This window comes from Tasmannia lanceolata, unplaced genomic scaffold, assembly GCF_043159265.1.
Source record: "Tasmannia lanceolata isolate RefF3 unplaced genomic scaffold, GAP_Taslan_0.1 ptg000029l, whole genome shotgun sequence".
NCBI lineage: Eukaryota > Viridiplantae > Streptophyta > Magnoliopsida > Canellales > Winteraceae > Tasmannia > Tasmannia lanceolata.
The window spans coordinates 2,216,629-2,234,638 of NW_027518706.1; the positions used below are offsets into that span (position 1 = coordinate 2,216,629).

General features: G+C 39.9%; 1 protein-coding gene across 7 annotated transcripts in view; it reads left to right on the top strand.

Moving 5' to 3' along the window:
- Window positions 1-14,085, top strand: part of LOC143858918 (serine/threonine-protein phosphatase BSL3-like) — a 37,208-nt gene extending 23,123 nt beyond the window's left edge. For 5 of the 7 annotated variants that reach the window (XM_077369614.1, XM_077369618.1, XM_077369620.1 and 2 more), the window contains exons 15-22: window positions 4,558-4,642; window positions 4,742-4,840; window positions 4,926-5,125; window positions 5,239-5,314; window positions 10,661-10,796; window positions 10,888-11,027; window positions 13,458-13,657; window positions 13,736-14,085. In XM_077369614.1, coding sequence (XP_077225729.1) covers window positions 4,558-4,642; window positions 4,742-4,840; window positions 4,926-5,125; window positions 5,239-5,314; window positions 10,661-10,796; window positions 10,888-11,027; window positions 13,458-13,541 — 820 coding nt within the window. In that variant the 3' untranslated portion in view covers window positions 13,542-13,657; window positions 13,736-14,085. The other 2 variants (XM_077369616.1, XM_077369615.1) reach the window with 2 other exon arrangements.
- The last annotated feature ends 3,925 nt before the right edge of the window (window positions 14,086-18,010 follow it).

The following is an 18,010-nucleotide window of genomic DNA, read 5'->3' on the forward strand; positions in this document are numbered from 1 at the left end:
TTGCATGGCCAACACCATCCAATGTTTTATGATTCTGCATTCATTTTTCAGTTTTCAATATTTGGATCACTTTTGTATCTTTGTTGTTCCCAAATTGTGATTTGTTATAGTTTTCTCTTGGAAGATGATATTTTGTTGTTTAGGCATTTTGATCCTGTGCTGGTGTTGTTTGAGAACACATGAAATTGCAGGTCTCTTTGTTTTGTTGTTTACAATGTTTTTCCTGTTCCTATGCTTACTATGATTATTTATTCCTATTATGTGTTCATTGTATCTGCAAAGTAAGTTTAAGCATCTCAGAAGTATGGTATGTACGGGACAGCCTGAAAACTGTCATCTATCAGGGTTGGGTAAATGTCGACTGATGCATTGTGAACTTCTTTCGTGTAAAAAGTTAGAAAGATTCGGTAGAAATGGAAATATTAATAAATAATAAATCTATGTATCACCATTCAAAAAAAAAAAAAAAAACTCTACATAAATATGACATAATCTACATGTATGTGAAGACACACACATAGGGAAATGATATCTACAGCCCGCTGTTTTAATAATGGCACTCTTCTCTTTATTTACACATATCTAATTAGTTGTTGAAAGGCTGTTAAAATCCTCAAAAAAGCTATCAACAATCAAGTAAAAAAAGTTGATGATCACTGGCTCAAAATTTCATATATAAGTTGGCGTTGATTTTTCAATTCCAGGTTTTTCTTTATATATATATATATATATATATATATATATATATATATATATATATATATATATATATATATATATAGAGAGAGAGAGAGAGAGAGAGAGAGAGAGAGAGTAAAGTATGTGCAGCTGCACAGATAAGCTATCTGTGCACGACTGACCCTATTGGAAATTAATAAAATGACATTTTTCTATATATATATATATGAGAAAACGGTTTCTACACACAAGTGTAGATAAGTTATCTACACAATAGCTTAAAATACAGTGGGGGCCCACATTGTTTGGGTGATCCAAACTATTCATTTGATGGGCCCTCACATAGATAGGGTGTGCCCAAAAAATCTGCTTCATTGGATCATCCTAACCCTTCGAACCGTGGAGGCAAAAAATGGACAGATTTGTGAAGGTTTATACACGTCCATTTTACCTCCACAAATCATATGGTTGGGATGATCCTATGGAGATGATTTTTTGTGGACACCCTATCTATGTGAGGGCCAATCAAATGAATGGTTTGGATCACCCAAACAATGTGGGCCCCCACTGTATTTTAAGCTAGTGTGTAGATAACTTATCTACACTTGTGTGTAGAAACCGTTTTCTCTCTCTCTCTCTCTCTCTCTCTATATATATATATATATATATATATATATATATAGAGAGAGAGAGAGAGAGAGAGAGAGAGAAAGAGAGAGAGAGAGAAGTGTTCCTAAGCCCGAACTAGAGCTCAAAAACACATGTGGCCCCACATTTTTGGGGTGATCCAAAGCATTCATTTGGAAGACCCTTCCATGGATAAGGTGTGTACCAAAAGCCAGCCCTATAGGATCATCCTAACCCTACCATTTGTGGAGGGAAAAATGGGCAGAAACATGGACACATGATGTCTGTCCATTTTCCCCTCCACCTTTGATTGGGTTAGGGTGATCCTATCGATTTGATTTTTGGTACACAGCCTATCCATGGAAGGGCCTTCCAAATGAATGCTTTGGATCCCCCAAAAAATGTGGGCCCACATGTTTTTGAGCTATAGCTCAAGAACTCTTTCCTCATATATATATATATATATATATATATATATATATATATATATATATGAGAATAGAGTTCCTAAGGTGTCACCTCATATAGCTTATATGAGGTGGCGCTTAAAAACATAAGGGGCCCACTTTGTTTGGATGATCCAAAGCATTCATTTGATAGGCCCTCACATAGACAGGGTGTGCCCAAAAAATCAACTTCATAGGATCATCCTAACCCTTCCATTTGTGGAGGTTGAAATGGATGAGTATAAACCTCCATAAATCTGCCCATTTTTAACCTCCATAAATGGAAGGGTTAGGATGATCCTATGGACCTGATTTTTTGTAGGCACCATATCCATCTAAGGGCCTTTCAAATGAGTGGTTTCGATCACCCCAAAAATGTGGCCCCCTAACGTTTTGTGAGCGCCACCTCATATAAGCTATATGAGGTGACACCTTAGGAACTCTATTCTCTCTCTCTCTGTCTCTCTGTCTCTGTCTCTCTCTCTGTCTCTCTCTCTCTCTCTCTCTATATATATATATATATATATATATATATATATATATATGAGAAAAGTGTTCCTGCGCAGCTGCTCAGATAGCTTATCTGAGCAGCTGCTTCAAAAACTGATGTGGCCCCACATTTTTTGGGTGATCCAAAGCATTCATTTGGAAGGCCCTTCCATGCATAGGGTGTGTACCAAAAATGAGCCCTTTAGGATCATCCTAACCGTGCCATTTGTGGAGGTAAAAAATGGTCAGAAACAGTGTCCGTCCATTTTCCCCTCCACCTTTGATTGGGTTAGGATGATCCTATAGGGCTGATTTTTGGTACACACCCTATCCATGGAAGGGCCTTTCAAATGAATGCTTTGGATCACTCCAAAAATGTGGGCCACATGAGTTTTTGAAGCAGCTGTGCAGGAACACTATTCTCTCTCTCTCTCTCTCTCTCTCTCTCTCTCTCTCTCTCTCTCTCTCTCTCTTTATATATATATATATATATATATATATATATATATATATATATATATATATATATATATGGGATTTGCTAAGCTCCATCGCATTAGGCTTTTCGCGGCTGGTTTGTTGCACGTCAGACCAGCCACCTCGTGAATAGAGACAAGAGTTGTTGTCTTCACCAACGAGGTGGCTGGTCTGATGTGCGACAGACCAGCCGCGAAATCATGGTGGGGGCCTGTACATGAGTGCAGAAACAGGCTGGGGGCCCACATTTTTTGGTGGTCCAAATAGATTAGGGTTGATAAAATCAAAGATTAGGATTGTAAAAAAAAAACCCAAAAAATAGAGATTGATTATGGTTGATAAAACCAAAATCTGATTAGGGTTGATAAAATCAAATATTAGGGTTGCAAAAATACCCAAAAATAGACATTGATTAGGGTTGATAAAACCGAAATCTGATTAGGGTTGATAAAACCACTGTTGATTAGGGTTGATAAAACCGAAATCTGATTAGGGTTGATAAGACCACTGCTGATTAGGGTTGATAAAATCAGAGATTAGGTTTGCAAAAAAGCCCAAAAATATACATTGATTAGGGTTGATAAAACCGAAATCTGATTAGGGTTTGATAAAACCGCTGCTGATTAGGGTTGATAAAATCAGAGATTACTAGATTAGGGTTGCAAAAACACCCAAAAATAGATAACATTGATTAGGGTTGCAAAAAAACCCTAGAAATAGATTCCAGAGAGAGAGAGAGAGAAACTGGAAATCAGAGAAATATACCAAAAAAAGGGTAAAAAAACCCCAAAAATAAATACGTTAAATCTGATTAGGATTGATAAAACCGAAATCTTATTAGGGTTGAAAAAAAATCAGAGATTAGGTTTGCAAAAAAGCCAAAAAATAGACATTGATTAAGGTTGATAAAACCGCTGCTGATTAGGGTTGATAAAATCAGAGACTAGATTAGGGTTGCAAAAACACCAAAAAATGGATAACATTGATTAGGGTTGCAAAAAAACCCTAGAAATAGATTGCAAAGAGAGAGAGAGAGAGAGAGAGAGAGAGAGAGAGAGAGAGAGAGAAACTGGAAATCAGAGAAATATACCAAAAAAGGGAAAAAAAACCCTAAAAATAATTACCTCAGAGTGACGGCGAGCACCGAGCAGCAAGCTTCTTTTTCTCCTTAAGTGGTATGTGGCGAGAGTGAATGCCTTTATATGCATAATTTTCACTCCCTTGCATTACTACAGATAGCCCTTTTAATTTTAAGTTAACCTATTTAGGCGATGATATTTTCACCCCCCTTGCAGTACGCATGCGCCCCCTATAACGTGATTTGACGTCAAAAAGTATTAAATTTCCCACTGTTCACGTCTCCAAATAATGACAATATGAGTTTTTACCCAACTCAAGGGGGCAGCTGCCCCCCTTATGCTACATGTGGATCCGCACCTGGGTCCAAAGCATTCACTTGGAAGACCCTTCCATGGATAGGGTGTGACCCAAAAATCAGCCCCATTGGATCATCCTAACCCTGCCATTTGTGGAGGGGAAAAATGGGCAGAATCATGGACACATAGTGTCTGGCCATTCCCCCCCACCTTTGATTGGGTTAGGACGATCCAATGGGGCTCATTTTTGGGCCACACCCTATCCATGGAAGGGCCTTCCAAATGAAAGGTTTTGATCCCCCCAAAAATGTGGGCCCCCACCCTTATTTCAGTTTCGGGGTTGTAAACAGTTATTTGCACGATTTAGGGTGTGTCACTGTGATGTTACATTGTGGCCGAGTTTAACCGGCACGTGTGGAGAACTTTGTGTTGTCCTGCATGCTGATTTGGTTATATGATTCCAGTTATATCGACTATCTCTTCCTAGGGGATTATGTTGACCGGGGCCAGCACAGCTTAGAAACAATTTCTCTTCTGCTTGCTTTGAAGGTACCACCACTTGGCATCATTTATTTTTCCGATTAATATTTCCTTTTTCTAACCATAGGTAGCCTTAAGTTTTCTACCATGGTGGTTTGGATGTTTCAGGTCGAGTATCCACACAATGTGCATTTAATTCGTGGGAACCATGAGGCAGCAGATATCAATGCTCTTTTTGGCTTTCGGATTGAGTGCATAGAGCGCATGGTATTTCTGTGTATTTATTTATGATCATGTGTTCTTTTCCGGATCAGTTTGTTTAAGTTCACCAAATTAACTCACTTGCAAGCAGGGAGAGAGAGATGGCATCTGGGCTTGGCACCGCATAAATCGGTTATTTAATTGGCTTCCTTTGGCGGCCCTCATTGAAAAGAAAATCATTTGCATGCATGGTGGCATTGGTCGATCCATAAATCATGTCGAGCAGATTGAGAGCCTACAACGCCCGATTACGATGGAAGCAGGCTCTGTGGTTCTGATGGATTTATTATGGTCAGTCCATTCTTTTATGCACTGGCAGTATTATCGTGCTATTTATTTGATTTTTTAAGCTAGTTATTTGTTTTATATATCAGTATATTCGTTTTGTGATTTCTTATTTACAGGTCAGACCCAACAGAGAATGATAGTGTTGAAGGATTGCGTCCAAATGCTAGAGGCCCAGGGTTGGTTACTTTTGGGGTGAGTATTTTTTTTTTTTTTTGGCTGCTTATTTGCATCTCTCATTTGTTTGTTTGCTCTTTCCAGTGGGCCGCATTGTGCCTTGGACTTAAATTTTAAAAATATGATTTTATATCTAATAGACTGACACTGCAAACCTTGCTTTATTTTGAATTCCCAAATGTCTTTCATTTCCCTGTCATCTGTGGACAACCAATAAGACAAGTTTAAAATCAAAGATGGCTGAGTATATCAAAGCAAAGGCACATATGGCCATAGTCACAAATATTTGTCTCGGGAAGGGTGTATCTGTTTTTTTTTTTGTTTCTTGGGGTTATATCAGGGAAAATGAGAAAATAAATATTTAAAAAATATAAAAATATAAAATTTAAGAACAAAATTTGGACAACATATATTATTGTTAATTTATCGCGATATTTTCATTCTAAAAATAAAATCTCAAAAAAGAATTTGATGATTTTTCAGAATATCGGGATAAATTCACGAGTTTGTCGTTATAAAAAAATCGCAAAATATTGTGATATTTTTGAAATTATCAGATACATTGGTGACTGTTAACACTCAAATCTGGACGAGAGTGTGAATGGCCTAGTTATGTTGGTTCTGCCTTCTATTTGGTTTTGACAACAGGAGGGCTAGCTCGACCTATTGCCTACGCTTGAAGACAAAAGGTTAGGGGCCCCAGAGGTGGACCTCCAGGGGATCCCTTCGACACTCAAGTCAGATAGGAGGTCAACATAAAGAGAATTCAGCACTGGAAAGTTGTGTGTTACGTGGTGTTTGGAGTAGAGGGTTCCCTTTTGTAGATAGAGATTGTGCTCCTGGGCATGATGTGACGGCACCATGGCGCCGTGTCAATCGTTGGCGAACGGATGCCAACACTTGGTGCAGTACAGCCGCTAAGGGATGAAGGTGATTGGGCGCTTTTGGGGCGTGGTACGGCTGCTAGGGCCTAGGGGTGCTAGGTATATGATGTGACATGTTCACTGGGAAACGGAGCGTGTCAGTTCAGTGGGTTGGCACGTGATGGGGCTCTTGGGTGGCGACGTGTCAATGGTTGAATGGTCACCTCGGTAGATGGCGGAGACAAACTCCTACCCCTCCGAGGATGGACCCATCGCCATGCGTTATCATCTTCTTGAGTGATTTCTCTGATACGCCTTCCGAAAATCCTTGAGACGAATACCCGAAATCCGACACCGGAAGAGGAACATCCTCTGTTACCGGAGGCTGCTCCGATCTGCTACTTCCGTTGAGCACATGCATAAGCAAAGCCAAGACAAGGGCATGCGAGAAGGCAAGGGACAAAACCCCGACGGATCTCCATCGATTGGCGGGAATTCCGGCATGTTGATCTTGATAGGGGAGAAGAGGGGCGTGAGAGGGGGAGCCGTCTTCGGGGTCGGGTGAAATGTAGGACATGTTGATGATGCCCTGATCTCATGAAAGAAGATCCGAAAGGTTTTTGCCCTGAATCCGCATTCCGGAACTCCATTAAAACCCTTCAAGCAAGCATTAGCAATGATGGGTCCAGTATAGACCATAGATGATATCGCAAAACCTTTTCCATTGTTTCCTTCCACAACTAATGGAAGAGTGTGTGGGGAAGTGACTGTTATGGAAAGAGATCCAACGGCCATCGGAAGAGCTTCCAATGTTAAGGACGCCATAGGAGTGAGAGAAGGGATAAGGCTCGAAGAAGGGGAGTGTCCCCTCCTGGGCAAAACCCTTGCTCCTTTAAAAGCATGAGATGGTGGGTTTTATAGGAAATGACCTATTTGCCTTCAACATGTTTTTATTTTACCCCCAACAGTGACAACGTAATCAAGATAGAATCAGAATCATGAAAATTGGAGGGAGAGACCAATTTATGAAATTCCTCTTGAATGAGAGGGTGAGAGACCAATTTACATTTTAATTCCTCGCAGTGGTCTAGCTCCTTTAGAGCTAGCTGTCTCTGCTTTCATCTCTGCTGACGAAGCGATTATCTATGTCTCTGCTATCCCCGCACCTGCTGATCAAATCGGATTGGCTGAAAAAGGATATGCTATTGGTGGAGCTGGTTCTACCTCAACAACAGGACCCCAATGTATCTTTTCAAAATCATGACACGGGGTGTGATAGGGCATTGCTGCGAGCTACGCTTTCAAAGCGAAGCGAGCCCCTATTATACAGTGCCCCCCCCCCCCCCCCTATAACATAAGTTAAGTAGTAAGGCGCCTTACTAATAGGGGGTCTTTGAAGCCCCCTATCACGTACTATACTAATAAGGGCTAATAGGGCTTGCTGCTTGCTGGCACGGAAGCTACGGCTTCACAAATGAATGAAGGAAGAAGGCATTAGCATTAGAAAGACTACAGAGGCATTCCGGGCTGAACACTCCTTATACTCCAAAAATGGGAAAGGGGGAAAGAACCCGGTGCAAGGAATTTGCTTAACAAAACTTAGCAAAATATTGCGATATTTTTTATATTTGTTACTCTGCATATAGCAGCTCCATATATTTATTTCAATAGGAAGCCTTCATGAAATTTTTCTGAAGGATTCATTTAGCCGACCACAACTAATTTGGGAAAAAGGCTTTGTTGAGGTGAGTTGAGTTGAGGAAGTGGGAGGGAAATGATCTGGTTTATTTCTGAAAACTGTTTCTTTATAAAATGGGAAAACCATCCCTTCTTTATCTCCAAATTGGAAAATCCTATATATATATATATATATATGAGGAAACTGTTGGTGAGCTTAAGCTCACCAAACTTATGGTGAGCTAGCTTGCCCAATCACATGGGTCCCACATTTTGGGGAGTGATCCAAACCATTCATTTGCAAGGCCTTATCATAGATAGGGGGTGTACCAAAAATCAGCTCCATAGGATCATCCTAACCCCTCCATTTGTGGAGGACAAAAATGGGGCAAATTTGGGTTTGTCCATTTTTGTCCTCCACAAATGGAGGGGTTAGGATGATCCTATGGAGCTGATTTTTGGTACACCCCCCATCTATGTAAGGGACTTTCAAATGAATGGTTTGGATCATCCTAACAAAGTGGGCCCCCATGTGATTGGGCAAGCTAGCTCACCATAAGTTTGGTGAGCTTAAGCTCACCAACAGTTTCCTCTATATATATATATATATATATATATATATATATATATATATATATATATATATGAGGAAAGTGTTCCTGAGCTAGAGCTCAGATAAGCTTATCTGAGCTCTAGCTCAAAAACACATGTGGCCCCACATTTTTGGGGGCATCCAAAGCATTCATTTGGAAGGCCCTTCCATGGATAGGGTGTGTACCAAAAATCAGATCGGAAGGATCATCCTAACCCAATCAAAGGTGGAGGGGAAAATGGACAGACGCTGTGTACCCATTTTTCCCCCCGCAAATGGCAGGGTTATGATGATCCTATAGGGCTGATTTTTGGTACACACCCTATCCATGGAAGGGTCTTCCAAATGAATGCTTTGGATCACCCCAAAAATGTGGGGCCACATGTGTTTTTGAGCTCTAGCTCACAAACCATAGGGGGGCCCACATTTTGGGGGTGATCCTAAGCATTCATTTGTAGTTGCTGTCAACTCCTTGACTCTGGAAAAGTCCCACCCACGCCCAAAAAGCTCTTCTATGCAACTTCATCCCTATTTGTGTAAGACTTCAATACCTTGCACTACTCTTGCATAGATCTACACTACATTTCTGTGTCAACATTTCTGCGTAGGCATCACAAGTTTAGACGTCACAAGTCACAGACCACACAATCTGTGGATGACTGCATCAGACAATTAAAAAAAACTGGGAAACATGGTTAAATACACTAGGATTTGATTCACCAAAGAAAAGAAAACTAAAGAAGATGAAGAATAGCCATTAAAAAAAAAGGGATGAAGAAGAGGAGTGGAGAAATGTAAAAAAGGACTAATCAATGGATCATATGCTTTGATACAATGTTATTTTTATTTTTTTAAATATGCTTTGATACAATGTTATTTCCAAAAAGAAAATATGCTTTTGATACAATTTTAGTTTGATGAGAAGAGTTAGGAGGCAGAGTAGAAGAGAGAATAAGAAAAAGAATGAGAGAGTGGAAATTAAATAAGAGAGAAGGGCAGTGTCAGTTAAAAAAGTCAACCTCCCTCTCTGATGCCTTTATTTTAAATCAATAAGCCCAAAATACCCTTCATGGGTAAAGAGACATACATGCCCCACTTCTAACATTATAGAAGCAAAAGCTAAAGGATCTATGCATCCATTTATTAAGCTAATAAATCATCAAACCATCCTTGAAATATTGTCTTAAAAAGTCAAATAAACCTATGATATGTGGACATGGATTTGCGTGTCGACTGTTGACATGGATTTGCGTGTCAATCATAGTTTCAAAACTCCATCACATCATTGTTGACTCGCCTGAGTCTACTCCCTTTTTCCTTGGCCGTGTTCTTGTCCGAGTTGTGCTTTGTCCAAAAAGCCAATCAAAACTCCTTTGGCTCTGGAGAGTTATGACTGCTTCAACTGAGTACTTGGCCGCCTCAACCGGGTATACAATCACGTCACACCGAGTCAACAAGGATTTGCTTTGGCTGCATTTTATCCCACATCTGCATTTTGAAACACTGATGTCGATTGTTAGCACATATACGAGGTGTTTGACATGACAAGTTGACAACCACTAAAAAAAAATCTAAAACGGTGACACGATCGCATATACACATACATATAAAATTACTAGCTACTAATCATAATTTGCAACATGATTAATGTGATATTCATTTAACTAAGAAATCTTAGTATTATGAAACTACAAGTCAAACAAACGTGATATAATCAGGGATTAGTGCATTCATCAATATAATCTATAATGAAGGACTTCTCTTTCTCTTCTACACCCCATGATAGCATTACTAATCTATTTCTCTTCAGTCTTCATTATGCCGAGGGAAAGAGAGACAAACAAATACAAAATGAATATAAATTTATAAGAAGAGTTTGTCTATGGCTTGTAGGTTTTGGGCGGATAACAAGCACTTGCTAATTTAAAGGGAGGTGTTAAAACTGTATTTAATTTAAAGGACTAATAGTAAATATCTCACACTTGACACTATATAAAAGTATGTCGATGTCCTTATTAAGTTGAAACTTTAGTATTAAGTTTACAAGTGTTGAAATGAATATCGATACCTGTCTACATGCGTGTCATTGTCAACACTCGTGTCAACAGTAAATTCAACGTGTCACGAAAATCATATATTAAAACAAGTGATTCATCTTGCCAAAACTTTAGTATTAACTTTTCAAGTATTACCTCCCTCTCTCTCTCTCTCATGTTTATTTTGATGCTGCAGCCTGATCGTGTCATGGAGTTCTGCAATAACAACGAGCTGCAGTTGATTGTGCGAGCACATGAATGTGTAATGGATGGATTCGAGCGTTTTGCCCAAGGTCATCTCATCACCCTTTTCTCAGCAACCAATTACTGCGGTGAGTTCTCTGTTATTATGCAGAGCCAAGGCTTTCTTCTGCTACTTGGTGATTGAATCCTCCTAATTTAAATCCGGTGTCTCTGTTACAGGTACAGCAAATAATGCGGGGGCCATCTTAGTCTTGGGAAGAGACCTTGTGGTTGTTCCAAAACTCATCCATCCCTTACCACCACCCATTTCATCACCAGAAACATCACCCCAATGTCATAACGATGATACATGGATGCAGGTGGTGCTACTACTACATGCTTTATATATATATATATATATATATATATATATATATATATATGAGAAAACTGTTGGTGTGCTTAAGCTCGCCATTTTTTTGGTGCGCTTAAGTAGTTATAACGCCTCCCATTCGTTTAAATGTTTGGGTTCCGCTGGGTCCCGCTTAAGCGCACCAATGGGAGGCGTTATAATAACTAAAGCGCACCAAAAAAAATGGTGCGCTTAAGCTCACGAACAGTTCTCTCTCTCTCTCTCTCTCTCTCTCTCTCTCTATATATATATATATATATATATATATATATATAAGTGTTTCTGAGCTCGAGCTCAGATAAGCTTATCTGAGCTCGAGCTCATAAACTCATGCGGGCCCACATTTTTTGGGTGATCCAAAGCATTCATTTGAAATGCCCTTACATGGATAGGGTGTGTACCAAAAATCAGTTCGTTAGGATCATCCTAACCCATCCAAAAGTGGAGGGAAAAATGGACAGATACTGTTTCTCCACGGATCTGCTCAATTTTTCCCTCTACAAATGGAAGGGTTAGGATGATCCTAACCACCTGATTTTTTTATACACCCTATCTATGAAAGAGCCTTTCAAATGAGTGCTTTGGATCACCCCAAAAATGTGGCCCCGCATGAGTTTATGAGCTCGAGCTCAGAAACACTTTACCCTCCCTCCTCTCTCTCTCTCTCTCTCTCTCTCTCTCTCTCTCTCTCTCTCTATATATATATATATATATATATATATATATATATATATATATATATATATATATGGGGGAAACGTTTTCTGAGCGATACCTCAGATAAGTTATCTGAGCAAGAGCTCAAAAAAACATATGGGGCCACATTGTTTGGATGATCCAAAGCATTCATTTGGATAGTGCAAAGATAGATAGAGTGTGCACAAAAAATCTGCTCCACAAGATTATCCTAACCCTTCGATTTGTGAAGGTTAAAGTGGATGGGTATAAACCTCCACAAATCTGTCCATTTTTAACCTCCAAAAATCTAAGCGTTAGGATGATCCTATGGAGCTGATTTTTTGGGCACACCCTATCTATGTAAGGGCCTATCAAATGAATGATTTGGATCATCCAAACAATGTGGGCTCACATAATTTTTTGAGCTCTTGCTCAGATAACTTATCTGAGGTATCGCTCAGAAAACGTTTCCCCATATATATATATATATATATATATATATATATAAAAGTTATCTGAGCAACAGCTCAAAAAATCATGTGGGCCCACATTGTTTGGATGATCCAAAGCATTCATTTGATAGGCCCTTACATAGATAGGGTGTGCCCAAAAAATTAGCTCCATAGGATCATCCTAACCCTTCGATTTGTGGAGGTTTATACCCATCCACTTTAACCTCCACAAATCGAAGGGTTAGGATAATCCTGTGGAGCAGATTTTTTGTGCACACTCTATCTTTGGACTATCCAAATGAATGCTTTGGATCATCCAAACAATGTGGGCCCATATGTTTTTTTGAGCTCTTGCTCAGATAACTTATTTGAGGTATCGTGCAGAAAACATTTCCCCTATATATATATAGAGAGAGAAAACAGTTCCTACACATATGTGTAGATAAGTTATCTACACGCTAGCTTAAAATACAGTGGGGGCCACATTATTTGGGTGATCCAAACCATTCATTTTTAAGGCCCTCACATAGATAAGGTGTCCATAAAAAATCAAATCCATAGGATCATCCTAACCATTCGAACTGTGGAGGCAAAAAATGGACTAATTTGTGAAGATTTAAAGACATCCATTTTACCTCCACAAATCGTAGGGTTGGGATGATCCTATGGATCTGATTTTTTGTAGACACCCTATCTATTTGAGGGCCTTTAAAATGGATGGCTTGGATCACCCAAACAATGTGGGCCCCCACTGTATTTTAAGCTAGTGTGTAGAGAACTCTCTACACATATGTGTAGGAACCGTTTTCTCATATATATATATATATATATATAGAGGAAAGTGTCTCTAGTCTCTCCCCTAGATAAGCTTATCTACTCCTCCCTTTAAAAAAACACAGTGGGCCCACGCTGTTTGGATGATCCAAAGCATTCATTTGATAGGTCCTAACATAGATAGGGTGTGCTCAAAAAATCAGCACCAAAGGGTCATCCTAGAACTTGGTGCTGATTTTTTGGGCACACCCTATCTATGTTAGGACCTATCAAATGAATGCTTTGGATCATCCAAACAGCATGGGCCCACTGTGTTTTTTTAAAGGGAGGAGTAGATAAGCTTATCTAGGGGAGAGACTAGAGACACTTTCCTCATATATATATATATATATATATATATATATATATATATATATATATATAGAGTTCCAAACAGGCAATGCATGAACTTGATAATTATAGTAATTTGCATTCATCATGGGATGTGTGATCAGGAGCTTAATGCCAATAGACCACCAACACCAACCAGAGGTCGTCCTCAAGTTCCAAACGATCGGGGTTCTCTAGCCTGGATTTAAGAAGAGATGTTGATAGGCATTCAAGCTCCCTACAGCCCGAGGTTTCTCATCATTCCTTTTTCTTGATATAAGCTTGAGAGAGAGAGTTCTACAAATCCAGGCCTGTCTTAATTCAGGTTTGGATGTTTAGGTTTTGCCATTTTCGCTCAGGAGGAGGGATCATGATGCTGTATAACTAACCTGAGAATTGGCAGGTGGTGGTTCGCTGGATACCTCCTTTGAAATACTTACAACAACACGCGTCCTGCCAAAAGTATACCTCTGTATATTGAGCCCCATGCAGATATGAGTATGGTGTTTAATTTTTCTCGCTGTTTGAATGGTGATAGTATTGTCATATTCAGGTTTTCTTTTTTCTTTTTTTTTCTTTTATCGCTAGGATATATGATGTCCACATATGATGAGGTATATGGGCATAATCTTGTATCATAGACTGCTTCTGTGCACGGCACATTCACCTGTGTAATGTCTCTTTTGTTGTTTGTATAATGTGAGTGTTCTCTTTTTTTTTGTGAAATGAAAGTTGTCTTTGGTTTTTTGTCTTCTTCTGAAATTGTTAGAATGAGGGGGAGCCAGGTCTTGTTTTGTTTATATGGGTTTTACCACCCCCCCCCCCTCTCTGAAAAAACGAAACCCTCCCCTGAAAAAAGAAAAAAAAAAGAGAGGATAAAATCCACCCCTTTAACGGTTTCTGTGAGAATGGTTCACTGCTTGAGGATAAACTCACCCCCTCTAACATTTTTCTTGGCCTTTAAAACTTAACGAATAATGTTAAAGGGGGGGATTTTATCCTTCAAAGGGGGGAAAATATCAGTCCCCTCTTTTTATTGATGTAATCAATTAGGAGTGCAACTCGGGTCGGGTTGGATCGGTGATGCAACCCAAACTCATGTGGCCTAGGAGAGGCTTGCATCAATCGGGATGAGGCCAACCCTATACCAACCCAAGATAGCATTCCCTCAACCCTAACCCGACCCAACCCGAGCCTCGGGTTGAGGATGGTCAACGCCAACCCCAACCCGCCTCTAAATTTCTCAACCCTAACCCAACCCATCTAACCAAAATCGGGTCGGGTTGGTTCGGGTTCACCTTGGGCCAAATAGAAAAATACAATAGCCCATAGAAAATCAAGATAAAATTAGAGGGCAGGTTGGGTCGGGTCCGGTTGCCAAGTCCTCAACCCTAATCCAACTCAAAATTAAATCTGGTTGGCTTTCCCCAACCCTACCTGAGGAAATGTCAACCCAATCTGAGCCAAAATCGGGTTGAACCCCTTGGGTTTGGGTTGAGCCCGACCCAAATTGCACCCATATAATCAATCTGTATTGCCTCGTCTCACACTTGCAAAATAGTCCATGAAAATGCCTAAAAAGATCTTACATCAACTTCAAAGATTAATCCAGCTCATCAGAGCTTACCTAAGTACCACTTTCCGCCCTCTCGGACCCATCCCCACTTCTATTCCAACAAAATCTATCTCTTGGGAAGTTATTTTGGTTGTTTCATAGCCCAAGTAGTCTCTCCATTTGATTTCTTTAACTAGGGCACTATCGATTTTGGGCTGGATGTTTTTATCAACTTTTGGCTGAACTCCCTCCGCTGTGTCTGACTCCAAGGCCCGGCTCAAGCTTAGGTTCATTATTGGAACCCAGCATGGGCCTTGTCACCCATTGTCCGACTTTAACTGAGCGCTTTGAAGGAGCAAAAGTGTTTGTTTCTTAGTTCTCTTTCATATCGATGTGCATGTTGGTGACCTCCTAACGCCTGCCCACTCGAGTAGGTTTTGGTGCAATACGAGCATGCATAGATAAACTCTTCCCGTGTCGAGGTGGGGTTCCTATCCCTGACCACCTATATGGGTGGATCTCAGGAATTTAGCGGTTTGGTCCATAGCGATAAGGTCGGGTTGCACTTGAGTTCGAACCGGCAAATCCATGGTAATGCATGGTGAAGAAATTAAGGGTGGAATGAGAAAAGAGGATCATGATAGAAAGGAAGTCAAGGAGAAAAGGCATGAGAAGCTCGAAGGCAGTGTAGAGAAGGAAATGACAATGGTCTTTAAGGACTTGGGTCTTAGAGTGTTAATAGATTTTTTCGAAGGTTTCGAATCATAGGAGATATGGTTCATATCTAAGAGGATATGATCATATGACATGGGTTGAGAGAGCTAAGGAGGGTAAATTCAAAGGATAAGGCGAGAAGAAGGTCTTACACAATGGTGCCATTTACTTAAGAGATGGACCCTGCGTTAAGAGAAACGTGTGTGATTACTTTCTATATATAAAAAAACCAGCTTGGATTATAGCTCACTCGGTTGTAGGGTTTCTTATGGTTTTTGTCTTGCAATCAATACCATATATATTATAAATCAACTAGCCTTTTATGAGAGATATGAGAGAATATGAGCCGAATTTGAAATATACTCAGGATATCTAAAAGGGAATTGCCTCATTTTTAAGTGGGGAGTGGATATAGCAATTTTTTTACTAAAAGAAATGGTGAAACCGTCATTGAATACCATTCAGAGAGTACTGTAATACTCATCATCCAATAAAAGAAAAATGGAACTCAAGGTGAGAAAATAGAGAAGGCACCACCAAAAGTTCGTAAGTACGAAGCTCATGCACAAGTTCGTACACAAGACAGAGAGCAAGAATCCACAGAACCTATTCCAACCCTCCAATATAGTACTAGGAAGATAAGTGGTCTTGATAGACTTGTATACCTTGGTGAGGTCTATAGTATGGTCTCCGACCGGGTCAAGATCGATCTCTTTAACTACAAGTAGGCGATGTCGAACATCGATGCGGACAGATGGCTAGATGCAGTGAAATTCGAGATGGACTCGATGTATTCCAATTGGGTCTGGACTCTAGTGGGTCCACTAGAGGGTGTGAAACCCACGAGAAGCAAATGAAGTTATAAGAGGAAGAAAGGCTAAGATGGGAAGGTAGAGACTGGCTAGTGGCGAAGGCCTACACCGCTACAATCATAAGGGTGGTATTGACTATGAGGAAACATTCTCATTATTAAAGTGCATGCCCTAAAAGCAAGTTGTTTTTGTATTAAAACCATGTTATTAATGAGAATATATTGTTTCATGACATCTATTAGGTACTTTATAGGAGTGTGTAATGTGCTTCGTGATACATGTTTGTCGTTAGACAGCATCGTACGATTGGCCATGCACATAGAGATTATGAGGCGAAGAGATATGACCTTCATGTTCTTTGCAGACCTAGAAGTTCTTGGTTGGGTCGGAGATTGCACATCTTGTACCTGTACACAACCAGCTATGTAAGGCCACAAGAAATAATCCTTTAGATTTGAATCCCGATTACAACTTAATATACATAGAGAGGGTTTTGGGAGATTAACCAATTAATTGCACACCATATCATGCTTTTCAACACATGAAAATAAAAACATGCATCCATCCACAAAACCACAAACATAAAATAGTGCATCCCATCTTTGGCATCTTGGATTAGGAGGGGACTCCCACTGTCTAAGCTGAAAAATCAGCACCCTCATAACTCCATATTGCCAAATTCGGTGGTGATAATGGGCAACCAATCATATTGGGGAAATCCACTATGAATTTTCGAAAGGTGCCTAGTCTTGGTTCTGCATACAATGCCTCGAACAAAACGGAAAAAGAAAAAGAACCTAGTTTAGCCTAAATCTACATATCATGTCCAATCTCCAAGGGAAATTCAGTCATCCGCACAACCGCCCATAGGGTGTACATAAATATGATTAATAAATCAAATAAATACATTTTCGGATTGTCTTAAAGTCCAAACAATCCTTGGATTGAATTCTAGAGGTCCTTTTCATGCACAAATTCACCATGCACATCAATCCTTTGGGGTATGAAGAAAGAACAAGGCTCAAGACAGAGCCCAATCAAACAAAGATTAGCAACAAGGTTTTCAGGCTTCATAATTAATACGCAATTTTTGGTACAAAGAAAAGAGGTTGAATGAATTACTTACGATGCATGCATCCGTCTTGCCTTCGTGCCGGACACTGGGCAGAGAATAGAGAAATAGAGACAAAGGGAAAATAAGAAAAGAGACAGGGTGGAGAAGGTGACTTCCAAGCATTGAAGAAATTATTGCTAGTGCAGTTTGTTGAAATTAGAAAAGGATCTGGTCTCCGGCATTTTGCAGCGGAAATTGTTTTGATGTTTATCCTTACTTGGATTTTAGAGCGTTTCTTGGCCCCCGGCGTGTTCATGTTCAGATTTAATTTTTCTGTTGGGTCCCACGGACATTGCCAATCTGATGATGCCAAAATCCGTACTTAAATCTCGTGCAAACGTTGTAGACTAACACGACTGTTTGGAATAGCCTGCACCCAAAGAGAAGAAGGGCTCCGGAGTGTAAACTCCAGGGATGCCCTCCAATGCTCAAGTCAGAAACCGGCATACAATAGTAATTGAGCAAGACTAATTCATGGAGAAA